General features: G+C 40.2%; 1 protein-coding gene across 3 annotated transcripts in view; it reads right to left on the bottom strand.

Moving 5' to 3' along the window:
- Window positions 1–228: 228 nt before the first annotated feature.
- The window catches only part of insc (INSC spindle orientation adaptor protein), a 61844-nt gene continuing 37972 nt past the window's right edge, over window positions 229–24100 (bottom strand). For all 3 annotated transcript variants that reach the window (XM_008410812.3, XM_008410814.3, XM_008410813.3), the window contains exons 3-13: window positions 21645–22011; window positions 21101–21153; window positions 18908–19031; window positions 18459–18572; window positions 10685–10810; window positions 5881–6052; window positions 5563–5741; window positions 5408–5474; window positions 4145–4300; window positions 2575–2651; window positions 229–1007 (exon numbers count right to left, since the gene is read on the bottom strand). In XM_008410812.3, coding sequence (XP_008409034.1) covers window positions 879–1007; window positions 2575–2651; window positions 4145–4300; window positions 5408–5474; window positions 5563–5741; window positions 5881–6052; window positions 10685–10810; window positions 18459–18572; window positions 18908–19031; window positions 21101–21153; window positions 21645–22011 — 1564 coding nt within the window. In that variant the 3' untranslated portion in view covers window positions 229–878. The remainder of the gene's footprint in view (window positions 1008–2574; window positions 2652–4144; window positions 4301–5407; window positions 5475–5562; window positions 5742–5880; window positions 6053–10684; window positions 10811–18458; window positions 18573–18907; window positions 19032–21100; window positions 21154–21644; window positions 22012–24100) is intronic.

The following is a 24100-nucleotide window of genomic DNA, read 5'->3' as shown; positions in this document are numbered from 1 at the left end:
TAAAATCACAATGAAACAGCATTCAGACATACTTGAGCTTGTAGTCAAATCTCTCTCCTTTGTTGGGACTTTCTTCTTCATTTGACCTTTTCCTGCTCAGATTGCAAACTGATAAAAGTTTCTCTCCTAGTGGTTATAGTGGGTTCTGCTACTATAACGACTCAACCAAAAACATATACCACTCAAACACAAAAAAAAGCAATACAGAACAACACATTTAACAACACATTCAACTCTCTGACAAAGAATGTCTTTATTTAATGCATTGCATACGATAATGGTATATCTATATAAATAAAAAACTTTTTTTTTAATTTACGATTTATTTCGCAGCTGCAACTGTAATATTTGAAATTAATGGCAAATAGGTTTAAGGAAATAACGTAATGTGCCAATGTTTTTTTTTTAATTATTATTATTTTTTAACCAAGACAATCACCTCATATTTCTGAATCTGTCTTAAACAAACATTAAAATGATGTAACCTTTCAGGTAAAATACACTCATCACACAAACAACAAACAATCTTTGAAACACCTTTGGTCAAGAAGAACAAAAAGAAACCGCACAGTGACAGAATAAATCCAGAATTTGCACAATAATTACTGGCATATTCAATGTTCCGCGGAATAAATCGATAAGCTCTTTTTAACCTTAAGCACTGTAAACAATGAATACATTTACAGTGACTGTGGTCGTGTTAAGCCGTACATTCATCTCTAGGCATGCATATAATTATGTGTTCTGCATGCTCCGTGCGGCCAAATCCACGGTCGAACTCGGCGAAAAACGGACAAAGTTTCATTCGGAAGTTCAAACCGATGTGCGTGGATACGGCTCTGATGACGTCGTCCGTCAGGGCTATAATGTGCGGCTCGTCATACGAAGCTCTCCTCCATGTTGGAGCACAGCAGGAAAGAGTCGACCAGCCGTGGTTTGATGAGCTGGTGGTGGTCGGCCGCCTCGATGCTGTCCGGGCAGCCTGCCGCCAGCCTCCTCAGAGCCGCCTGGAGACACACAGGCATTAGACATGGGCAGAAATAATGCTGCGCGCTGAAAACACGTTGACATCTTGCTGTTCTGGGTGGTTGCAGCAACACATAGCATTGCAGAAAACAGGAATACAACTTGGGCTGTGTGGTGCAAAGAGTCAGACCTTTTGTGCATTTTGGCTTAAATCTATAATTAATTTTGATTAATCAATGATAGATTTTAACACTTAGCTTAAGTGTAAAACTTAAGCAAAGCTAATTGTAAGTAAATTTTCATGCAATGCCCGTAAATCTGACGCACATCCACAAACAACCGCAATGGATGAGACCGAAAGAAAACATGTTGGATTAAATCTATTATTAGCACGTTAATTTTGATCAAGTGCTATGCTTAAGCTAACACATAACAGATTTAAAGTGTTGACACATTAAAAATTTTAACGCAATTAATTGCGTCTTTTGTTCTTTTTTTTCACAGACAAAGGATCCACTTGGAGCCTTTTTGCACATTTCTGGTAGATCCATAAATCTAATACACATCCACAAACAACGATGTAAAGCCACTTCTCTTGGTCCACTGGGAGTTAACTTTTTCTTCAAAAAACGATCTGATGGGACTAGGGCTGTGATGATTCCTCGAATGATTCGAGTACCTCAATTATTAAAATTCCATGGGGCAAATTATCTGCCTCAAAGCTTTGTTAAATTATGTTTTATAATTTTGTTCTCATTGGGTGATTGATTATGTTGCGCACACCTCTCACTTCTGCCTCTGAGTTGTTGCTAAGTGGTAAAAACATTGTTAAAGGGTTAATAGAGGAGCAATGTTGTGATAACTTCCTGAAAGCGGAGTTTCAGAATGAGCAGGAGCTTCTTAAAGAGACAGAGGCCCAATTTTTTTAAAAGTTGTAACAACTGAAGGCAACATAGTTACTTGACTGCTATAAAATGGAACAATATGCCTGGAAAATACATAACACTGCCGCTTTAAGGTTGGAAATGATCCGTAGGAAGCTGTGCGTCCTTTGAAGGCCGATGTAGACGCTGCGCTGGCGCTGCCAAACCCCTGGCTAAAGGGATAAAATGGAATCGCATTAATGTGAAAAGACGAGTAGGGGCATTTCTCAGCCCAATTAATCCTGTAGCCGACGTTCACTTGAAATCACCACATCATAATCATTATGATCGGATTCAGAAGAGGACAAAGCTCTCTCTTATTCTATATGCATTCTGCGACTCAACACGTTTAAGATGATGCGGATACTCTTCTGTATCTCGGCTTGAAGTTACCGAGCTCGTGATATATTGTCACGCCTCAAACATTGCCTCACAGAAGTAATTAAGTTGGACCTTGGCTCTTTGCACCCATTTTCAGCGCGACTGCCAAATAATTCTACTGCTATGCCACGGAGATCCTTTATGGCTACAGAGGAGGATGTCTGACATTAAATGAAATAGGCAATTTGAATGTTTTGAAAGACTTTTTATTTGTTTTGAGGACACAGGGTCATTTGAAAGCCATTTGGAGTTCTGAAAGAACAAGCACTGAAGCATATAGAAACAGCCGACATGTTCCACCTACCAGGCAGGCCACCAGAACGGAGTCACTGTTATTTCTCTCTGTGGGGGAGCGGCACAGCTCAATGAGACGAGGGACAGCTAAACACAGTGGAGAAACACACACACACACACACGTTCACTTCTAAGAATATAGCTCTTCAGAATGACATGAAACACTGTGGCTTGTTTTGTCTGTTATCATTTCTAATGAACAGGATTTAAATAAAACCAGACATTCAGAGCAGGTGAGAAGTTTTATGTTCACTAGTTGTATTTCCATTAGAGACATACCGATCCAATATCAAAATCTGTATCGGTCCTGATATTGACAAAAATTATACATCGATATTGGTGACAATGTGGCCAATCCACAAGGGCAGATCTATTCACTCTAATTCTATGTTTGTACGCTGAGCGAAGTCATAATTTATTTATTTTACATTATGTTTGTAATGCCTAATTGCACTTTCTGTACCATTTGAAAGAAGGTTTATTTTTACACGTTTGAGCAAGATAGTCAGTTTCAGTTTCTCTATTATTTATTTTAGATTGTCTGCGATACTCCTAATTAAACTGAGCAAATTAAAGTTGTGTTGTTTATACATGTTTGTTAGCTTGTGACGCTACTGGTTACAAGTGTGATGTACTGGTACAGAGTTATCAAATACATTTGTGATTTATGTCTGTGTTTAAAAAAAAAACTTTCAATAAAATGTTTTTGTGCTACGATGATATGGTTGTTTGGTGGTATCGAGATTAGTGTATTCCACAAAACTGCAACAGAAACACTTTTTACTCCATCACGAGTCAGGCGATCAACAACAGGATGTTACTACTGGCGGACACGACAAAGAAGAAGAGAGGAAGTAGCTCGAGGATGACGGCTGTGTATGTTTTTTATTGACTTACTGTGTGAACCAGCTAATTAACAATTTTACTTGTGTTTCTTATTTAACAGAAACAACGAAATTGCAAAATTGTGTTTTATTAACACGTTTTGTGCTCATTTGTAATGGAAATGCAGCTAAAGATGAATATCACATTTGAACTATTCTTTTCGCAATATTTACTGATTTTACAACAAACATATTTGATTACTTTTTTTAAACAAGAACTGAGTGCACATGTTTGAATTAATTGTGAATTTTCTTATTCAAACAAGCTCAATCTGATACATGTAGGCTAAAACACACAATTTACCAAGATACCGAAGCTGATTTATACCATGTAGGAAAAAAATAAAATTCACAGGAAGTCATAATTGTAATAAGTCATGGACCTGTTTGACGAGGTCATTTTTTTGTTTTTGTTTTTACAAATGGATCATAATAACTAGCTAATGTGTGTGACAAAAGAGGAACATTTAAAAGCATCTTTGCACATTTGCCTTAGTTTACATCTCTTTGTTTCTTTCACTGACTGTGCTGTACTTTTTTAAAACATTGAAGTTATCATTAGCCCTGGACTCAGAGCAGTTGCCATTTTTAGTTCTGCTTTTTTAAATACTTCATTTTCCTGCTGTGTTTTTTCCACCGTTTTTATTTTTTAATTTTTTAAAGGAGGGGCAGAACCAATGCGGCGTAACCTTTCACCTTTCAGCTGGATGGCGGTCTGGGCCACATCGGGGTCTCTGCTCAGCCGGGCCAGAGTGACCGCAGCTTTCTGCTGGACGCGCTCGCAGGCAGCCACCTCTGACGGGTTGGAGGACGACGGTTTCTCCCCCAGCAGCAGCAGCAGCCTCTCTATTCCTGATGGCAGAAAAAACACAATGACTCGTTTAGAAAGAACAGAAGCATCACTTTTACGCAGCAGAAAGACTTTAAAATGGTAATAATAAGGAGCAGTTTGGAAAATAATTAATCCCCAAAACATTAGGAATGCTTCAGGTCGCGTGAAGTTGGTTATTTATAAATAATTTATGAGCAGAACATATATAATAATAGATGAGTTACTAACTAATACTCAAACTCTTGTCAGGCAAACTCCAAAAGATGACTAGATGCTGCCCTCTGGTGGAATAAACAGTAACTACACTCCATTCACTCAGCTTATGTGAATGTTTTAGCACATATATTTTTTTATACAAATTTTTGCAGGAGGGTTTAATATTTACTTCCATATTTTAATATAATCACTTTTCTAAAATAACAGCCTAACTAATTTTTTGCCAAAAGTGATATATATATATATATATATATATATACAGAATGATCTTTTCATAATAAGGTGATTATTATTTTTGTAGAAAAAACTGTAAGTCAAAAAAACAACTTAGGTCATTATTTTAATAAAACGACGACATGCTGAATGACAGCAGAGATGCATTTAAAATGAATCCGAAGGAAAATCTTCATTTGTTACAAAAATTTAATTTCACACCGAAAAATTCACAGAAAAGTTCTTAAACTTTTGATTTGAGAACGTTTACTAAGAGGGAACTACTTATGCAGTGGGAACATTATCAAAGATGCAACGGTGACCCATTTTTTCTTTTTTGTTTTTTACCACAAGATTTTCATTTTGAATTTATTCTGGTAATATTAAAACTATTCCAGTATTATTTGACATTGTTATACATTGTTATATATTAGCCTAACGTTCTGTCGTAGAATTCACCTGAATTCAAAGTTCAAATAAACAGAAGCTGTGGAACACGCTTGTCAAACAAGATGGCCGCCCTGGCATCACAATGAACTATGAAAACCCAAGAAATGAATTGGTTAAAAAATGTAAATTTTCAGAAACCAAAAATTAGATTCATTGATAAAAGTGGTTTGTGGTCCAGGTCTACAATAACAAAAAAATAAAAACATGGGAAACAAAAAATGAGAAACCGCAGCAGTAAATCTGATTACCTTGCTCCTGCAAGACTTCAGAAGCACACGACTCCAAAACAGAAAGATTTGCCAAAATGGTCACCACCTGAAGTAGAAGTGATGCAAAAAGAAAAAAAAGATGAGTAAATAGTGTGTGCGTGTGTGCTGGGGCCGGTTTCGGCTGCTTCCGGTACCTGGTCTTTGGAGTAGGGCGTGTCCACTCTCTGGCGGTCCTTGCAGGCCTGCAGCAGGATGTGGATGGCGTTCAGCTGCAGCAGGATCTCACACGCCATGCTGTCGAAGAATGTGATGTTGGCCAAGGCCGCAGAGGCCAGGAGGAACACTTCGCCACAGGAGGCGCTCTCGCACAGCTCTGGCAGAGGAAACAGCAACCTATTTAAGTCTCAACAAAACAACATTTGCTGCAACAAATTGTTGGAAAACAAATAGACGTTTTTTTGTGTGAACAGAAAGTTTTTTTGATGCAGATTGTTTTTGGCGTCACCACTCACTGATGAGCGCTGTGACGATGTCGTGCATGCTCTCCAGGAAGCTGGCCAGGTGCTGGGTGGAGGTGTGGTGGGGTGACGTGATCTGGGCCACCACGGCCGCAGCCTCGGCCCGGGCAGCCTCCACACTGCTCTCATCGGTCAAGATGTCTGCCAGGCACAGGATCCCGTCCACCTGCAGGTTGGTCACAAACACACCGGACTAGGTCAGTGGGAAACTGGCCTCTTCAAGGGGAGCATTATGTGTTTTTCAGCAACATCTGATCATTTTTGTAGCACAATCAAGAAGCTGTTACCTTGACTTGTTAAAAAATCTAAAAGAAATGAATCAGATTTAGTAATTTAACGCCCTTAAATTGGGCCTCAGTCTTTTTAAGAAACTCTTTCTGAAACTCCACCTTCAGGAAGTCATCACAAGATGGCTCCTCTATTAACCCTTTCACAACCAGCGTTGCACTGAGAGGAAGCTCCTATAATTAGCTCAGCTGGTGTTTGCTAATTGCTGCTAGCTAGTCTGAAGGAGTTGAGCGGGGGAGTCGCGGGGGGAGGGGTGATGCGTGAGCTGAAAGCTTGGAAACGGAGGCGCCTCGAAGGCAGAGCGAGGTCCACCCAGGCGTTTTGGACAGCCACAGTTGCAATGGTATCAATGGTTACCATGGAGATTAGAGGATCGCTCAAATAGGCATGAAAAAATCAAGGGAACACTCCTGGTACGTTTTTGATGAGGCAAAAACATTATAACATGATATGAAGCTTAACAAAGTCAATTTTATGCAATACTGCCTCTTTAAAACAAGCATTCCTGCAGCAACACCTTCACTGTTGAGGTTTCAGGTTAAAGAAACCAAATGAAAACCCACTGTTCATTTGCGGACGGTCATCCTCAAAACTTTCAACTAATCAACAGGTCTAGACTTTTAAACCAACTTACTGGACCAACATGTGAGCAGCAGCAAGGTTCTGAGCAACACTTCACACTAAACTTAATTAAATCCTATGAAATACACGGAAGATTGTGGAAAAATACTTTTAGCAAAGTTCAGCATTTACTTTCATGAGTGATGTTAGAGCAGTATCTTTCAAAGTAGTTGCTCTGGCCACCATGGGGCGCTGTGGAGGCCTCAGAATGTTAGAGGAAATCAGTTAAAGCAATTTTTTTTTTTTTAAACTGCAAAAAAAAACCAAAAACAAACATAAGAATTTTTTTTAATTCGATTTTTTAAAAAGCTTTTTTTCTAAGTTTTATATTAGTTTTATAAGTCATTATTATAAAATATAAGTTAAAATAACTTAATAAAGTGTTATTTTCTATGCTCGTGTTTCTGATTGGCTCCCAGTCAAATTTATTAAGCTGCTTTGCTCTTCAAGCTAGGAGCCTCAAAAGGGCCTCAAAAAAGTTTCTCACACTGCTGCAAAAACCCCTTAAGAACTCATGACCATTTAAAATCAGAAAGTATGAGGCAGCAGTTTTGTTAAACAGTTGATTCTAAAAGTTCTAAAAGTTGATGTTTCTTTACATATTTTGTAGCATCATGTCTGTGGGTTTGGAAATGGGCTTAGCTTCCAGAAGCTAATCCTTGTTCGGGTGCCATGTTAAGGAAAAGTTTAGGAATCCCTACAGAGCCGATTCCAGAGACTGTCATGCTTTAGTACCGATCATCCACCAGGGGGCAGTGTTGTTCAGTTTAAAGCGCACCGGCAAACATCTGTTAACCTGCGCCTGTATTAGACCTCAATGATAAGCTGTAAATGTTTGAATGAATACACACTGCAAAACACAGCAGAATAAACTAAAATGCATTTTTTTGGGGGGGTTAACCTACATGCGTGTGGGGAAAACTAATTAGCTTTGCATATTAATTAGCTGTTTCTGACACTGCTGTCACAGGTCCCAGCAGCAGTCACATTTCTCATGTGGGAACAGAATGAACCAGAAGCTGCTGGGAGCTCAGCCTCCAACCAGATATGTTTGAAAACTAAAAGTTTACCAACAAACATCTCAAGTGGAGCCGGCTGTCAGCTCTCAGCCTTCCACACCTGTCAGTCTTATCTGCAGACGAGCATCAGCCCGCCGAGCTTCACAGGACAACTTCCTATTTTTGTCTCTGCGGACGTCAGCAGCACCGCGCAACAGCGGCCCACTGACGTGGAACCGTTCGCTCTCCACGCCCACGTTTATCTACGGTTTCATCCTCCCCCCAACCCCACCGCCAGCAGGACCGCCCTCCTCCCTTCTCCTTCGTAAAACTGGATGCTCCCCCAGCTCCTCGTTTACAGGACAGTAAATGTATCTGCATTAATCTGTTCGCCCGGTCGTCTTTACATAACCGTCAGACGTGCCAGATAAGTTAGAAGAAAGTTGGCGCAACGTAAACCTGGGAGCTCGGCATCAGGAAATAACAAAGACAAAACATATTTTTATGTTTTGATGTTATTATCTTAGAAAAAAGTTTGTGTTGTAGCTAAAGGCCTTTGACTTTAACAAAAAATGCTCTGCCTGCTTCAGTCTGTGACAATATTTACACAGGATATGAAAAGTAATGCAGCAATTTTCACTTAGTCAACTTAGACAATGTTTGTTTTCAACAGATAACTAAGAAATAACTGCAGACAAAAGGACATTTTGTATGTTTGTTTACAAATCACGTATTGGCTTAGTACCAAAATACCTTAAAAACCTGTTGTCATAGTAACAATCTCCCAGACCTCTCAGGTCTTCTGGTTCTGATCTGCTGTGAATCTCCAGAACCAGAACCAAACATGCAGCTGTTAGCTTCTATGCACCACAGATCTGGAACAAACTTCCAGCAAACTGCAGAACTGCTGGAGCACTGAGTTCCTCTAAATACAGGCTAAAGACTCACCTTGCCAGTCATAATAACTGGAACTTGATCAGTAATTCTGATGATGGCATTTGACTAAATGTAATGTTTATTGCTTGCTTCATAATTGATCACTATGTGATTTTTTTATTATTATGTAAAGAACTTTGAAAGCAAACAAGCCTTTATTTTCCACATAATTACTGTCTGTTTTTAAACTATTTTCCAAAACATGCATATTTCTCTTTCTTGAAAGCCCAGCAGCCGTCTTCTGCCGGCTAACTGGTAGTGCTCAGCAACAGGTGGGGGTGGGGCTGTGATGTCACTCTGACACTTCCTCTGGCATGCCATTAAAAGGACTACATATTGTAGGAACACCATGATGAAAAATGTTTGTGTTGGTACACCTGGAAACCAGAAACAGAGTGTAACCATAGCAACACAGTTGGTGTTTGGTAAACTCCACATAGCTTCAAACTTCCAAAACAAACACCACTGTCTTTCTTTCTACTTCATCCCTTATCAATGAGGAACCTTCCACAACGTAGCATCGTAATGACGGCAGTAAGTGATGGAGTTTTCTCTACACCTGCATCTTTCCTAGCTCAACATAGACAGGTGTCTTTCTCAAGCCTGAACGATCGGCGGGTAGCGCTCCGTAGCTCAGACCCGCCTGACAGCCCCCCCTTCGGGACTGGTTTGCTAATCCAGGGCGGACTTCGCTTCGCGACGAAGCGTCTTCACAGTTGGATAACTCCTGCCATTACCAGCTGCTCTTTCCGCCAACAGACACCGCTGCGGCATCATTATTCGCCGGGATCATGTTGCGTTTTGTCTCTCCGGCTCGGCTGCTGTTTATTTTTGGTCGTACTCTCCGCAGAGAATGAAGGAGGACAGACAATAAGGGATGTCTCATTAGCTTTCTCTCTGCCTGCCACGCCCTCTTTGTTTTGCATGCACAAACGCCAACAGGGTTGGACAATTCAGCTCAGTACGGTCCTGGTGTTTGACCTGTCAGCTTAGCATTCAGAAGCTCTAACTAATGACCGCATGAATAAGTCCTACAGGGCCTGACTGGGAGTCATGTAAACAGACATTCACTTCATCTAGTCATAATATAGCAGATGTTGTTTCTCTCATTGTCTGAAAGTTACACAGCAGAGTTTCATAAAACTTATTAGGAAATTCATTCTCAGAAAGTCAAATGACTACAAATATGAAAGTACTGAAGAGAGGCGTGAAACAAAGGTTGGATGCAACAGTGACAAACCCAACTTGCTTACACCAAGGCGTGCCTAACCATTTTTCTATAGCATGTGGCAAAGTGGATCAGAAGATCAAAATATCCTTTAGACCCGTATCTTTCTACCTAGATTTACGTTTTGCAGATGAGGTAGTTCTGTTGATGTCTTCCAGCAACGACCTTTAGCGTACGCTAAAATGGTTTCAATCTAAGTGTGGAGAGGCAGTGATACTCAAATAACTGATATATAGGCTACATATATATAATATAAGCTACCCCTAACTTATGGTCATGAGAGATACAACATGACTGAAAGAATAAAATTCTGGATTGAAGCACTAGAAATATTATTCCATTCCTTCGTAGGGTGGCCTCATCCAGCTGTAGAGTTAAGGGTAAGAGTGTCATCATCCAGCGGGAGATCCAGTGAGATCGAAAGGAGTCAGAGTTAATGCCCTTTGGAAGATTTCTGAGCATATTCCACAGATTTAGACTTCCCTCAATCCCACCTGACCCAGGATAACCATGAGATTCGTAAGAAACTGAAGAGAAAAATGAGAGAAATGTTACTCCCATGATGCCGTCTTGAAGTTAAAGAGATGTAGTGTAGTGTAGAGTGTAGATGGATGTTTGGGCTTGAAGTCACTCAGACTTCATTCTTTTGAACACGCTATAAAACAGATGGAGAAGATGTTCCTCACAAGTGGATAAAGGAAACTGTGTGTGTTAGAGACTGATGTACCTTGTCCAGCTGGTTGATGCCCTCTTCCACGCAGCAGATGGAAGCCACCGTTCTCAGAGAGTGAGCGTAGAGGTCTCTGAAGCGGTCCTGCCTGCAGATCTTGAACAGGGCCACCACAGCTCCTTCCTGTACGCAAATGGAAAACACCATTTAATCTACAGCCATCAAGAAAGACTTGTTAAGACTCGGGGCCAATCGATTCATGAAACTGACCTGCATGCGTATTGAAGTAATTGATTATCAGCTGCAGTAATCAATGAGATGGCAACGATAACATATGTTACTCATATTTTATTCACTGTTTTGTCAGAATTATTTTTCATTGGTGCTTATTTCCTGCGGTCATTGGGAAGTTTATAAAATGTCCTAGAGAGAAGCTTGTTTTAGTCTGTAAACAGACGACCCACTAATGAAAACACTCACTGCTTCATTCAGGTCTATGGACTTTGTAGTTTCTGCCCTGGGATGAATTTCCCATTATATCTTCTGCAAACCTGCCAGCTGATCTGATGTGAGAGGGCTGTAGAGAACAAGCGTTGTATTGTGCTACATTCAGGATGTGACTTTGCGTGATGCTTCAGATTCGGAACTAAGGATATTCCCACGCGATCTGTGTAGCAGCTGTCTGGATGTGTTAACCTGAAGAGACGCCGGCCTCACACCTCCACGGCCTGCAACACCTGTTGTCTCTTTCCAACCTGCAACCTCGAATAAAACTCCAGACGGTTTGGTTTCTGACTGAGTCACTGATAGAAAACCCAGAAATCAGCTTTCTTTGGTTGGTATTTGCTGTCTTATGAGAATTAGTGAATATCTCATTTTCTTCATGTTCTTTTGTCGTTCCCATCTTGAAGAGAAACTAAGAAAAGTGGCCTCTGTGTTACAAGAATACTATAGAGTAGACTGTATTGCAGGAATAAAAACTTTATTTTCGCAATATTATGACTTCATTCTCATATTATTTTGACTTTATTCTCATTTGACTTTATTGTTGTAATTTTATGACTTTATTCACATATAATGACATTATTCTTGTATTGTTACGACTTTGTTCTCATTTTATTTTGACTTTACTCTCATATCTCGACTTTATTCTCGTATGACCTAATTCTTGTAATAATCTGACTTTAATTTTGTAATTATATTTTGTTCTTTTAAATCTTTTCTTAGTATGAAAGTAATACTCAGTGTTATATAATAGGTGCTGCTAGTAGAGGGAAAACTTTCAGCCTCAAACTCAAACTAAATGTCTCCTCCTCTCCAGAGCCGACGTCACACTTTCTCGTAACAAAATGAGACGCCACACGTCACCGTCCGCTTTTGTCTTGTGGACGTGCATAATTGGACAAAATGACACGTCAAAGTGCTCCTTGCTACCCGGATCCAGAGCCAGCAGCGTCGCTCTTGGCCCTGGAGAGTCCAAGGGACCTGAGATGGCCAGCGGATTTGGCTGGCTCCTCTCGGCGAGCCAGCCAGCTGCAGAACCTCTCAAATCCCTCCTGCAATTTCTGATGTCAGCTGAAACAAGTAAAACTATGCATGTCCCATGAATGGAAACCAGCTAGCTGAGAAAAAAATGAAATAAAATAGATTTGCAAGTCGGTAATAGCGGGCATTTTCTCTTTTGCTTGGTGTAAACAAACAAAAATAGCTTCTTCACTCGTTCCGTGTTCGGTGTGAAAGCGTCCCTCTGTCGAAACGGATTAGGAGCGGATGAATTGTATCCCCCCGTGCACACGGCTGGAATTACCTGGAGGAAGACGAAGCCTGTAACTACCACCATTATCCTAATAAGGCCATTATGCTGGACTGGCATGTCTCGTGTTGTGCTGGGGCCGTGCCGCTGAGGCTTGGAGTGGTTAATCATCCTGCCCTCCAGCCTGACCGCTCTTCCCTGTTCGCTGCCTACGCAGTCCCGCTCTGCGTTACCTGGCAGGACTGTCGCCGCCGTCACACACGCTGTGGAAAAGCTCAGGCTTCTGATTCAGGATGCTCAGGTTTGTCCCTGTTGTTTCGCTATGAAGGCAGAAGATATTAAAAAAAAAACAAAAAACAAAAAAAAACAAAACGATCCAGCTGGATCTGAAAAGGACTCGTTTTATTTTTCAGTGTGTATAAAGGTGGAAAACTTTTCTTTCCAAATAGATTTACTTCTATCTTTTGCTGATTATATTTCAGATGTTCATTTTGGCCCAAGCATAATTAGCAAGTAAAGGGATTTTATATGATTTTTTCCCCTATTGTGGCTGATTACTTTGACGGCTTATTAGGGCTATACTAAAAAAACAAAATACAAATTAAAAAATTAAGTGAAAGGAACAAAGTTAAAGTGATGCTAGAATAAAGTCGTAACAATGAGAACAAAGCCATAATAAAATAATATTAAAATTGTAATACATTAAAGAAAAATCTCATAATTTGACTTTATTCTCGTAACTTTATAACTTTATTCTCATATGACTTCATTCTCATAGATTATGCAGATGGTGATTTGTAAAAAGACAAATAAAGGTGCACACGTTGAATGATATTTGATGTAGTTTTATCCACACATGTGAAAAGTATTCACCCCTTGAATGTTGTACCATTTTAATTGCTTTCACAAATCAATCATGATGAGCTCTGGTTGTGGCTGATTAATATAGCTGCAAAGGCACTTTTTACAGCCATTATCATATTATTGTTTTCATTATTACTATCCCACTCATTCTAAACTGACAGTAACACACCAAGCATCACCATGCTTGACAGTTGCCTCACTTTGAAAAACTCTTTCCCTCTTCGTTGAGGTGAAAGGCCTCGCTCTGGGTCTAAAACACATTTTTTCTTGCCTAACTTGCAGCTGCATGAAGGAAGCAGCTAAATCTATTCTGAGGAAAAGTTTTGGCTTGTTCCTGTTAGCAGCTGCAAAGTTCAGTCCAGCTTAAAGGATTCGTTTCATTTGGAGGGGGGAACAGTTTGGGTCCGACGGTTCAAATTTCTTCATCAAGATTAAAGATTCCAACAGAAATAGGACGCGATGGTCTTCCCAAAACGCTAACCTGCAGCCTCTTTAAATTTGTTTGAGCCATGCTTTAAAGCCAATGCCTTGCCAAGAAGCCAATCGAATTGAAAGGAACACATCCCTGCTGGAGTAACACCAGAGTCTTGTGGATTGCTATAAAACCCATGTGTTCGAGGTATGACTTGCTATTTGGGCTTTTACCCATACATTAGTGGTAATGTATGTATATGTAGTGGTGTACATGAGAAAACCAGATCCACATCACTCCCCAGATCGGTTTACTGTTTCTGGTTAAAATCATATTCCAACATTTCAAATAATTCCCTACCAGCTGTGGCGAAGTAATGGGGAACTAACAGACTCAGCCGTCTCAATATGCATGGAGATGATTCTGTACAACCGGATTATGTGAAAGAGCAGGTGTCCAAACAGCACGCCGTGTTTTAGGGACGAAGGCAACAGATGTTCTACATCCTGGTTGTAAGGCATTAATATTGAAACATTGAGGTCTAGTTGGTTGTTTCAGACGACTGCAGTGATGTCAGAGGCTTTAGATTGGTAGCCAAAACCAAAAAGGCGTGGAAGAAAATGAAAAACTACCAGTTTAATGGATCAGAGAAGGGCCAAAATAGTAAAGACTGAGGCAACAATCATCTCCAGGGTGATCAAAGGTCTACAGTTCCTGTGAGTACCGTAACAATCAGCAGACGCCTGTCCAGAGTCAAGCTATCACCAAAAATAACTGCACTAAAGAGAAATGCCATCGGATTTTATGGGTTGTTTTGGACATAAAATCACTGAAATCAAGTCAGTATACACTGAAACGTACGTTGAGTCAGACATCAAGTTACAGAAATGTTTTTTATACAATTGTATCCGACATACAGCTCTGAAAAAATTAAGAGACCACTTACCATGATCAGTTTCTGTGATTTTACTTTTTATAGATATATGTTTGAGTAAAATGAATATTGTTCTTTTATTCTATGTACTACTGACAACATGTCTCCAAAATTTCAAGCAAACATTAAGTATTTATTAGCAGAAAATGAGAAATGGTCAAAATAACAAAAAGACGCAGCGCTTTCAGACCTCAAATAATGCAAAGAAAACAAGTTCATATCCATTTAGAAACAACAAAACTAATGTTTTAACTCAGGAAGAGTTAAGAAATCTGTATTTGGTGGAAAAACCATGAAGTTTTCAAAAGGCGTCATGCTGAAAGAAAACATTGTCTAACATGTTATACAAAGGCAACGTACAACCCTAGAGGTCAGAGTTCACATGTGACTTCATAGCAAAGACTTTTTTGGCAGCAGAAGATAGTGAGCTTCTGTCTCTATCTTGAAACAGAAACTCACAGCTTTGTTGGAAAATGGAACAAAAGCAGAAAACATCTAAAAATATATATTTTTATAACCAGGCACACTTTGTCTCTGCACGCCTTCAACTGGCATGACATCCCAATTGTACCAGTTGACAGTCAATATTGGGGGTGGGATTAATATAAAGTAATGTAAATGAACAGTCTTTGCTATAACACCAACAGGTGGCCCATCAAGTCTGAGTACAATTCTTCTGGATCTCTGAGGCCTGTTTTCTCACTAGCCCTGTTTGCAAAGTGTCAACATTTAAATGGTTATATCTTATTCATTTTTTATTTGACGTCATTAGAAAGCTAAGAATCCACACTTCCAGAATCAGCAAATAACTCAAAACGAGACTTGTTCATGGTTTTCTCATCACATATCAGATTGCTTCATGCAGAAGAGGAATTACCCTGGAGATTGATGGGTCCAACATCACAACAACCTCAAGCGCAATAAATGAGTAACACCTTAGCTCCAGATCAATCAGATTAACATCACGAAGACACCAATCCAATCTCCAGACTTTAGTCCCAGAGAAAACTCCTCAGAAAGGCATCAAATAATTATTCCCAGTGCATTTCTGTGAATGGAAATGCATGCTATCAAAATAACTGAACTTTACTCACTCTTTTAGGAGCACTGCCGTTATTAAGGAGCTCAGAATTGTTAGGATATTTATGTCGATGATGAGTGCGTATAAACTTCTGACCAGAACTGTAAATCCTATCTAGCTTACAGTTTATAGTTTGGCTTCTTGCCAGTTTCGCTCTGACTCTTATTCTTCTTATCCTTACCCCCACCCCTCCTTTCACTGTCCTTTTTCTAATTAAGGTAAAACAATCTATGTGGATGTGTTGGAAATATTTCTGAGCTCCAGCAGCAAATCTGCAATGTGGCCCCATATATCACTGAAAAAGTGATCATTTCTGCTACTGTAAAGCCAGACGATGGCTGGTTTTAGAGGAAATATCTTTTGCGTCTCTCTCTCTCTCTCTCTCTCTCTCTCCCTCCGAGTATCTCCCACTTTTCACAGATTGCTGGGCTTCTCGTTCGCTACTTCCCCGTCTCTTCCACCCATTTCACCCTCATTCCCTAAATGGATCCCTCGGAGGACTGTTCCGCTCACACTTCATGCGTCTCCATCCGTGTCTCCCCAGCTATACGGGCCCACACTGCGTGTAATTTGTTTCCGTCTCATAGTTTTATGAATCATTCCCTCTGCTCCGCTGAGCTCGCTGGCAGGAAAGGAGGTGATTTAGAACAAGATATACAAGCAGAAACCTTGTCAGTGAGAGTTTAAGTAATTTTCTTTGAGATGACGCGACGCTGAGCAAACGACTTGTTTGAAGCAGGGACCACATGGTGGGCTGGCATGCTCTATGCAGTCAGAAACGTCTGGGCAGCAAAGGCTTGACTTTGTGTCTTCTAATAACTCAATTCAGTAAAATTCAAAAATTCTTTATTTGTCCCAAATGAAAACCGAATATCGTAACTCCAAGTAACTTCAAAGAGTCGCTGTGAAGGATTGAGCTGTGGGGAGGGAGGATCTCTGGTAGCAGTCAGTCTTGCAACACATCTGAAGAGGCCTCTGACTGAAGACAGCTGCTGTATGACAGCCTGTATGACTGTTGCACTGTAAAAACACAAATTGTTACCAATAATTTTTTTCTACCTTCCAGTGTAAATATCGTATCACACTTGAATTAAGACAAAAAACCATTTAAAAGTTACTTTTCAGCAAGATGAATAAGCTCATGTAAAGTCAATAATTCAGATACATAAGTACTAGCTCCACTTTTCTTCACAAAAAACAAATAAAATGTCTTGTTATAGATGGAACTAGTCCTTTTTAATTTGTATTCAAGAATTAGTGATTTAAAACAAGCTCAGACATCTTGCAAGAAATTTACTTTCAAATAATTTTTGTCTTAATTTACATGTACTAACGGGTTTGCACTAGAAACTAGACATAAAAACTTAGATTTTGTGTCTTTGCAGTGTATGACATGCTAACAGCTGAATTTTCCAGCAGAGATGAACCCATAGTAGCATGTTCTGGATGACAACGCACTGCTCATTTGTTTTGGTGCTTTTCCTTAAATTCCTGTCTAGGTGGGATTGTTGAGTCCTATTCTAGCTTTTGAGATGCTAACAAGTTGCTCCGAGTTGTAAAAAACAAATACTTTGTTGCTACAGTTACACATCAAAGCATTGGACTGAAATAAAAAAAAGTGAGAGTAAACTTCCTTCCAGCTACACAGCATCCAAAACCAGAGGAAACAGTCACCCAAACATGCAACGCTGCCCTCAAAATCATAATTAAAACATAACAGAGCTGCTCCAACATCATGCCACTGTAACAAGTGCAATTCTGAGATTTAAGGATGATCAGTGTGACATTTTGGTGAATTTCTCTTCATATTTAAAGTTGTTTATTCATTCGTTGCTAAATTTCAGAACACATATTTTAGTGTGTTTCTGCACAGACATATTTAAAAGGCCGGTGTTATATATTTTCTAGCCACATAGTTCCACTTTACAGCACTATCAAGTAACTACATTACCTTCAGTTGTTATGGAAATATCTAAAATAAATTAAAGGAATTTAACTTTGCATCTGACGCCTTAAAATGGTCCTCTGTCTCTTTAAGAAGCTCCTACTCTTTCTGACCTTTCTTCAGTTGTCATAACAATGCTTCTCTATGCCGTCCATTGATGTCATTTACAGCCATTCTTAGAAGTACTGGACTAAGACGTAATTTACTCTGCCCCCTCCCAGCCAACAAACTCCGAACAAGCAGGTGAGTAAAGTTAGTAGGAAAATTAAAACGTGACGAAGAGATCTGACACAAGGCGGATGATCCGTACCTCAGAGAGCTAGCGTGACAGACAGCAGGAAGATAACAGGTGGACGTGTTTTGTATAGGGTATTCATTAGCGGCCGGGCTCCCCCCCCCCTCACCTGACGGTTCGGTCTGCGGCGCTGCACAGGGAGTTAAATATGAGTGGATGGGCAGGTAAAGGCATGTGTGCAAACTGCAATTGTGATCTATGTCCACCGCTAATGGGAGCTGACAGTATTGATCTCGCAATCTGGCTGTAAGGGAAGCGCACAGGTATATATACGTGTGTGTGTGTGGCCATCAGGATGAGTCTTATCAAAGGAATCATAGAAGCAGGCAGGGTAACTACGGTAATGGTCGTTTGAGACATGCTGTCTGGTCTGTCTCGTCTTATCTGGTACTGAAAGAGCGTGGTGGCGTTGTGTTCTGGTCTGACTGGGGGCTATTCGCTAACGGTGAGTCACCACAGATCCCAGTTCTGAGACTAATCTCAACCTATCAGGATAAACCCCCCTGTGCAGCTCAGCCAATCGGCTGCGCTGGTTTATCCGGACTACCTTGGCGATGATGCTGCAGAGCTGAGGTCCGTCCTGGGTGAGAGACAGCAGGTTGCTGATGGCGCTGCCGATAGTCTGAACACAGTCTGACGACTCGATCTGTTTGATCAGAACCTGCAAGGAAGATGAGACTTCAGGTCACCTCTGGGTGACAGAAGACAAACAGATTGACGACAAGGGGATGAATTCAAATAAAGGTACGACTTGTTAAAATCACATTAATTCGATTTTTCTCTTACTCAAATTCTTCAGTATTACACATAGGAAACCATTTTAACCACTCATTGTAGTTACAGCTGCAAGTCTCTACCAGCTTTTCCTGTAATTAACTTGCAGGCATGAAGCTCCTGCTGCTGTTTCTCTGCTCTGTGGCTTAAAGTTACTCTGTCACTATAAAGTCAGCATGACGGGTAAAACTTTGGGACGCAGGTAAATAAACAGTCACCGACCCGGATCTCGTTGGCCAGCGCCATGTCGATCATGTTGCTGAAGGAATCACTGACGTCAGTGAGGATCTCGTGGATCGCCTCCCTCATGGATTTAAGGAAGAATTCATCGTCTGTGTGAAGGCACCTGCAGGAAAAACGTTCAAATATCTTCACACACAGTCATGGGGAAAATTAAGTAAATGCTGTTTGATTCCAAATGATATGAAACACATTTTATTTATTTATTTATTTATTTATTTATTTATTTATTTATTTATTTATTTACTTTGAAGTGACCTCTGGTGAACATGACACATCAGTTTATATTTCTATAAGATGCAGATGACATTTAGTAAAACTTGAATAGACCAGAAATTATATAGAAACTATGTGTCCTCAATCCCATGTTTTAGTGATCATCAGCAAGTGAAAAACAATCTGTAAAAAGAAGAGTTGACAGTTTGCTGGTCTACATTAAAGCTGCACTATGTAACGTTTTTAAAAAAAATTATATATATATATATGTATGTAACTCCTGCTCTTTCTGAGACTCTGTAATCAGAAAGTCATCACAACCTGTATCAACCCTTTAACAGGGAAATGAAAGAATTTCTCAAACATGAATGAAATAATCAAAGCAACTCTCCAGATATGTTTGTGGTGAGAGAATAACATGAGGTAAACTCAAAAAAGCTCATTTTACACAATACTGCTCCGTCAAATAATGAACTGTCATAATAGAAATTGAAAGTTGAACAGTTTTTCATATTTTTCAATTCCACTCAATTTCCACAAAATCGACATTAAAAGTACCAATTACATATATTCAATCTTTTGTTTGTTGTTGCTGTTTTCCACAAATATCAACACCCTGAAGAAGAAAATCCTCTTTTGCAAAAAAGTTGAATGATTTTCTATGTCTGAAAACCTTAAAAAAGAAATCAGAATGTCAAAAGTAACACTTAGTTTAGCAGATATTTTGCAAAGACATATTGTCTGTATTCTGTCAGAATAAAGGGATTAATAAAATAGGAGGAAGGTGCTGGGAGAAAAAGACAGACTTCATCCCCAGACCTTCAAACACAACGTTGGACCTCATCGTCGGCCGCGGCTCGTTTTCAGAAGAAATCCTGGATCATAACGGAGTGGCCTTCATAACTTGAACTCCAATACAGACTCTGGTGGGAATTAAAAAAAAACAAGAAGCACACAAACCCAAGAATATTAATGAACTGGAGGCCCCTTGCCCGTGATGGGAGGGCTAAGATTCCCCAGGAACGGCGCCAGGAGCCGGTGTCAGGCTATGGATCACATTTACAGCAGGTCAGAACAGTTAAAGTGCGCTCCACTAAAGAGACTGCAGCAGTCATTAAAAGTGGCGCTTCGTACTGAATTTGAAGAAACCGCCTGTAATATTAACCGAGTTAAGCTACTTAAACCGTCCGTCTTTGATTTGTTTATTGCGGAGAGGTTCTAGTTTTTAGAACCCAAATTGGCCCATGTTAGGTGTAACTGCAATTTCATAGAAGTGGAAATATTTTGAAGTTTATGACACTTTTGTTGGAAAACACTGAACAAGTCTGGCTTATCTCGGATAATAACGGGCCCCACTTGTGGTTTAGTCGCCACAAAAACTAGGCAGACGTTTAACCCTTTAACTGTCACCCCAAATACTGTCGCATGCAGGTCAATGGGTCAATGGGGTCACCGGCGTGATCATGACAGCTAAAGGGTTTTCAGGGAGGTCAAGATTTTTCTGTTGAGGCTCCCAAACTTTAAAACAAACCGCCTTTAAACTTTAGTCAGGAATCCCCACTTCCTGTTTCTAAGTGTCTATTAAAATCTTTTTTTTATTTCAATTATTTTTGATCATGTGGATGTGCTACTTACTATATTGTCTCTGCTCTATTTTTGACTCTTTTGAAAATCGATTGAAGTTTCGTGTGTTTTAACGTGTTTCTATTTTTATTACATTTTTTTTAGCATTTACAGCCATTCAAGCAAACTTTCTCTTTTTAAATGTACTTTATAAAATGGATTTGAGCTTTACGAATTATAAACAAATGTTTTCTCTTTTTTTGCATCTTCAATTAGTAAATGCATGTTGGATTTTGATTTCTGATGTGTTGTTCATTTAAGATTTGTCTTTTTCATAGAATGTAGATCTTTCTACTTTTTTCTTATTTTTCTTAGATTTATTATTGTGTCTGTTACCTCTCCGTGATGTTAGTCAGCTCCATGCACTTTTCCAGCAGGGATTTTTCATACTGCAAAAAAAAAAGCAAAGAGAAACAACATTTAAAGAAACATTTCAAAAAGAAAGAAAGCCATATAAAAAAATTCCTGTTTGCAATTTTCTATAATCCAAGTAGAGGGCAAATGAAGCATTTAAAAGAAGTTTCTATGCTTTATAACAAAACATGCAGAATGTGTATTTAAAATATACGGAAGAGGATTAGGGCCACTGGAAAAAAAAAAAACAGTTCTGACTGTCAACAAAAAAACAGTTCTGACTGTCAACTGGTCAGAATTCTGAGTTTAATCTCAGAATTCTGAGATTAAACTCAGAATTCTGACTTTAAACTCAGAATTCTGACTTTTTTTTATCAGAATTCTGACTTTAAACTCAGAATTCTGAGATTAAAGTCAGAACTGTTTTATTTTTTTCCCCCAGTGGCCCTAATCCTCTTCCGTAAAAATCTTATATCATATCCTCATCAATGTTTCTGGCGGAAAACCAAAGTCAACCCTCACCCACCTTCTGCATCTCCGGCGGCGTGCTCCGGGCGGCGCTGTACTCGTGGACCAGCGAGCGCACATGGCAGTTGGCGCGTACGGCCGTGCTGTGGACCCTCTGCCAGCGGCCTTTCTCCAGCCGCTGAAACATCTTGCCCAGCTCCGTGCTGACCACCAGCGCCCGCCGGAGGAGCGTCTGCAGGTTGTTCCTGGCCACGTGGTCGCCCGCGCCGATCCCGGACGTCACTATGAGCTCCCCCTGGTGGGAGTCTTCGTCCACGCCGATGGGCTTGGCCTGAAGGACGCACATGCACTCCACCTCGGTCATGTGGCGGAGGTCCTCCATCCACCGCTGGACTGAGTCCACCTGCAGGGTCTGCATGCGGGTACTGGAGGGAAAAAATGAAGATATTTGTTGAGACATTTAAAATAAAAAAAAACATTTAATGGGACAGCTTCATGTAGAATTGACTTTTTTGAGCTTTACATCATGTTGAAATTTCATTAAAAAGGACCTGAAGTGTTTGTTGTACGTTTGAGAAATCCTTTAAAGGGACTGTGGTATGTATTTTCCAAGCACATGATACCATTTTATAGCATAATCAAGGACCTTTGTTACCTTCAGTCGTTATAAAAATGCTGGAGATATCAAAAATGACTTAAAAAAAGATTTCAGAATTTAACACCCTGACATTGGGTCTCTGTCTCTTTAAGAACCTCCTGCTCTTTATGTAACTCCGCTTTCAGAAAGTCATCACAACATGGCTCCTCCATTAACCCTTTAACAACGTTTTTACCCACGTTTCACTGAGAAGTTCCTATAATGAGCTCATCTGATTCTCAATTTCACAAGGTGTTTGCTGATTGCTGCTGGCTAGTCTGAAGGAGCTGAGCTCTGTCCACCTTTGAGAATAAAGCTCCTCCTCCTCCTCAGATCTGCAGCTGCCAAGTTTCTTAGCTTCTGCCTCTGGGCCTCTGAGCAGCACTCCCCTTCGATCCCCCTCCCGCCCTCTGCTCCTGCAGACTAGCCAGCAGCAATTAGCAAACACCTGGTGAAACTGGGCATCAGCTGAACTCATCATAGGAGCTACCTGTCAGTCCAGTGCTCCAACCAACACTTGTAAACATGTTGACTTCCTGAAGGCAGCGTGTTGGAAACATCAGGAGTTTTTAAAGAGACAGAGGCAAAAAATTTCAAGGTGTTAAAGTATTAAGTCAAATTTCTTTTAAGTCATATTTGATATTTATCACATTTTTTTAACAACTGAAGTTAACATAGTTACCTGGTTGTCCTATTGTCCTGTGAGGCTGGAAAATACATAATACTGTCCCTTTAAGTTAAGTTAAAGTCAGTTTGCTTAAGTTTTAAGGAAGTTTAATGAAACAAAGTTCATCCTCACTTGTTCTAAATGTGGACCTTTTGAACTAAAGGTTTGCCAACCACAAAAGAAGAAAAACAAACTATGCTTGGTTGCAAACTATAACCAGCCAAGAGCAGCTCGTTCCCCTCAACTCCATCAAAAGCAGAAACCATAAACATCCGTCGCAAACTGCAGCAATCAATGCGTGCATCACAGGTCAATTTTGTCAATACTCGCTAGCTTTTGTTTTTGTTAGCTCAACCCCTCAGTGAGACGACAGCTCCAGCAGGTAAACACTCCCCCCCCACTTCAATCTCTCCCAGCGCTGACCCAAATGACCGGAGGCTTTAGAGGGGGACGGCGAACCCCAGGCTTCCTGGAAGGAGCTGGATCGATGGCCACAGAGGCCGGCCCCGCTTTGAGTCAACAGAGGAGGATCTCTAATGAAGATGGATACTCGCCGCCTTCGCTCACTGGCCTCTTCCTGTGCCGTTTGGGTAATGCTACGCCGCACATCGGCTTTTCTCTGGAAACATGTAATCTAAAAAAAATTGGTGGCAGGAGGATGAATCATCGTTGAACAAAATGGAGCCGTCTTTCACACATCTGTGAGCGACATGATAAAGTAGGAAATTTAGAAGAAATAATGAGGTATCTTATCTTGTCACTTTCATACATGTTTTTAACGCTTGGTGTTTAGTCTGTTTTATTTTATATCTCCTTGTAATTGTTCATCTTTTCACAAATCGTCTTTTCGTCTCCCAGCTCTGTGCGCATGTTCACAACTTCCGGATGTAAACATTAACATGCAACATGTCTATAACAGTAAGTTATCTGTCTGCCATTACCACGTTGAGCAGCGTGTACATGACCTCAATTAACAGCGCTAAAACCCTCCCACTAACTCTGACTGGTTGTTTCTGACCAGGCATGGTCTGCAGATGGCAGTAGGAGAACAGGAAGGAGGAAGAGAAACGCCACAGATTTTTTTCCACAGATTTTTTTTCCATCTTGTTATGTGACAACACGGTGATGATTTGAACAAATATATATACATTAGAGGTGTGCCGATCGATCGGCCACCGATCATAATCAGCCGATTTCCGTGACAAAGTGT

The sequence above is a fragment of the Poecilia reticulata genome, chromosome 6 (assembly GCF_904066995.2).
Source record: "Poecilia reticulata chromosome 6, P_reticulata-male-v2, whole genome shotgun sequence".
NCBI lineage: Eukaryota > Metazoa > Chordata > Actinopteri > Cyprinodontiformes > Poeciliidae > Poecilia > Poecilia reticulata.
The sequence above is the reverse complement of the archived record's forward strand: the minus strand, read 5'-3'. Positions and strand labels throughout refer to the sequence as shown.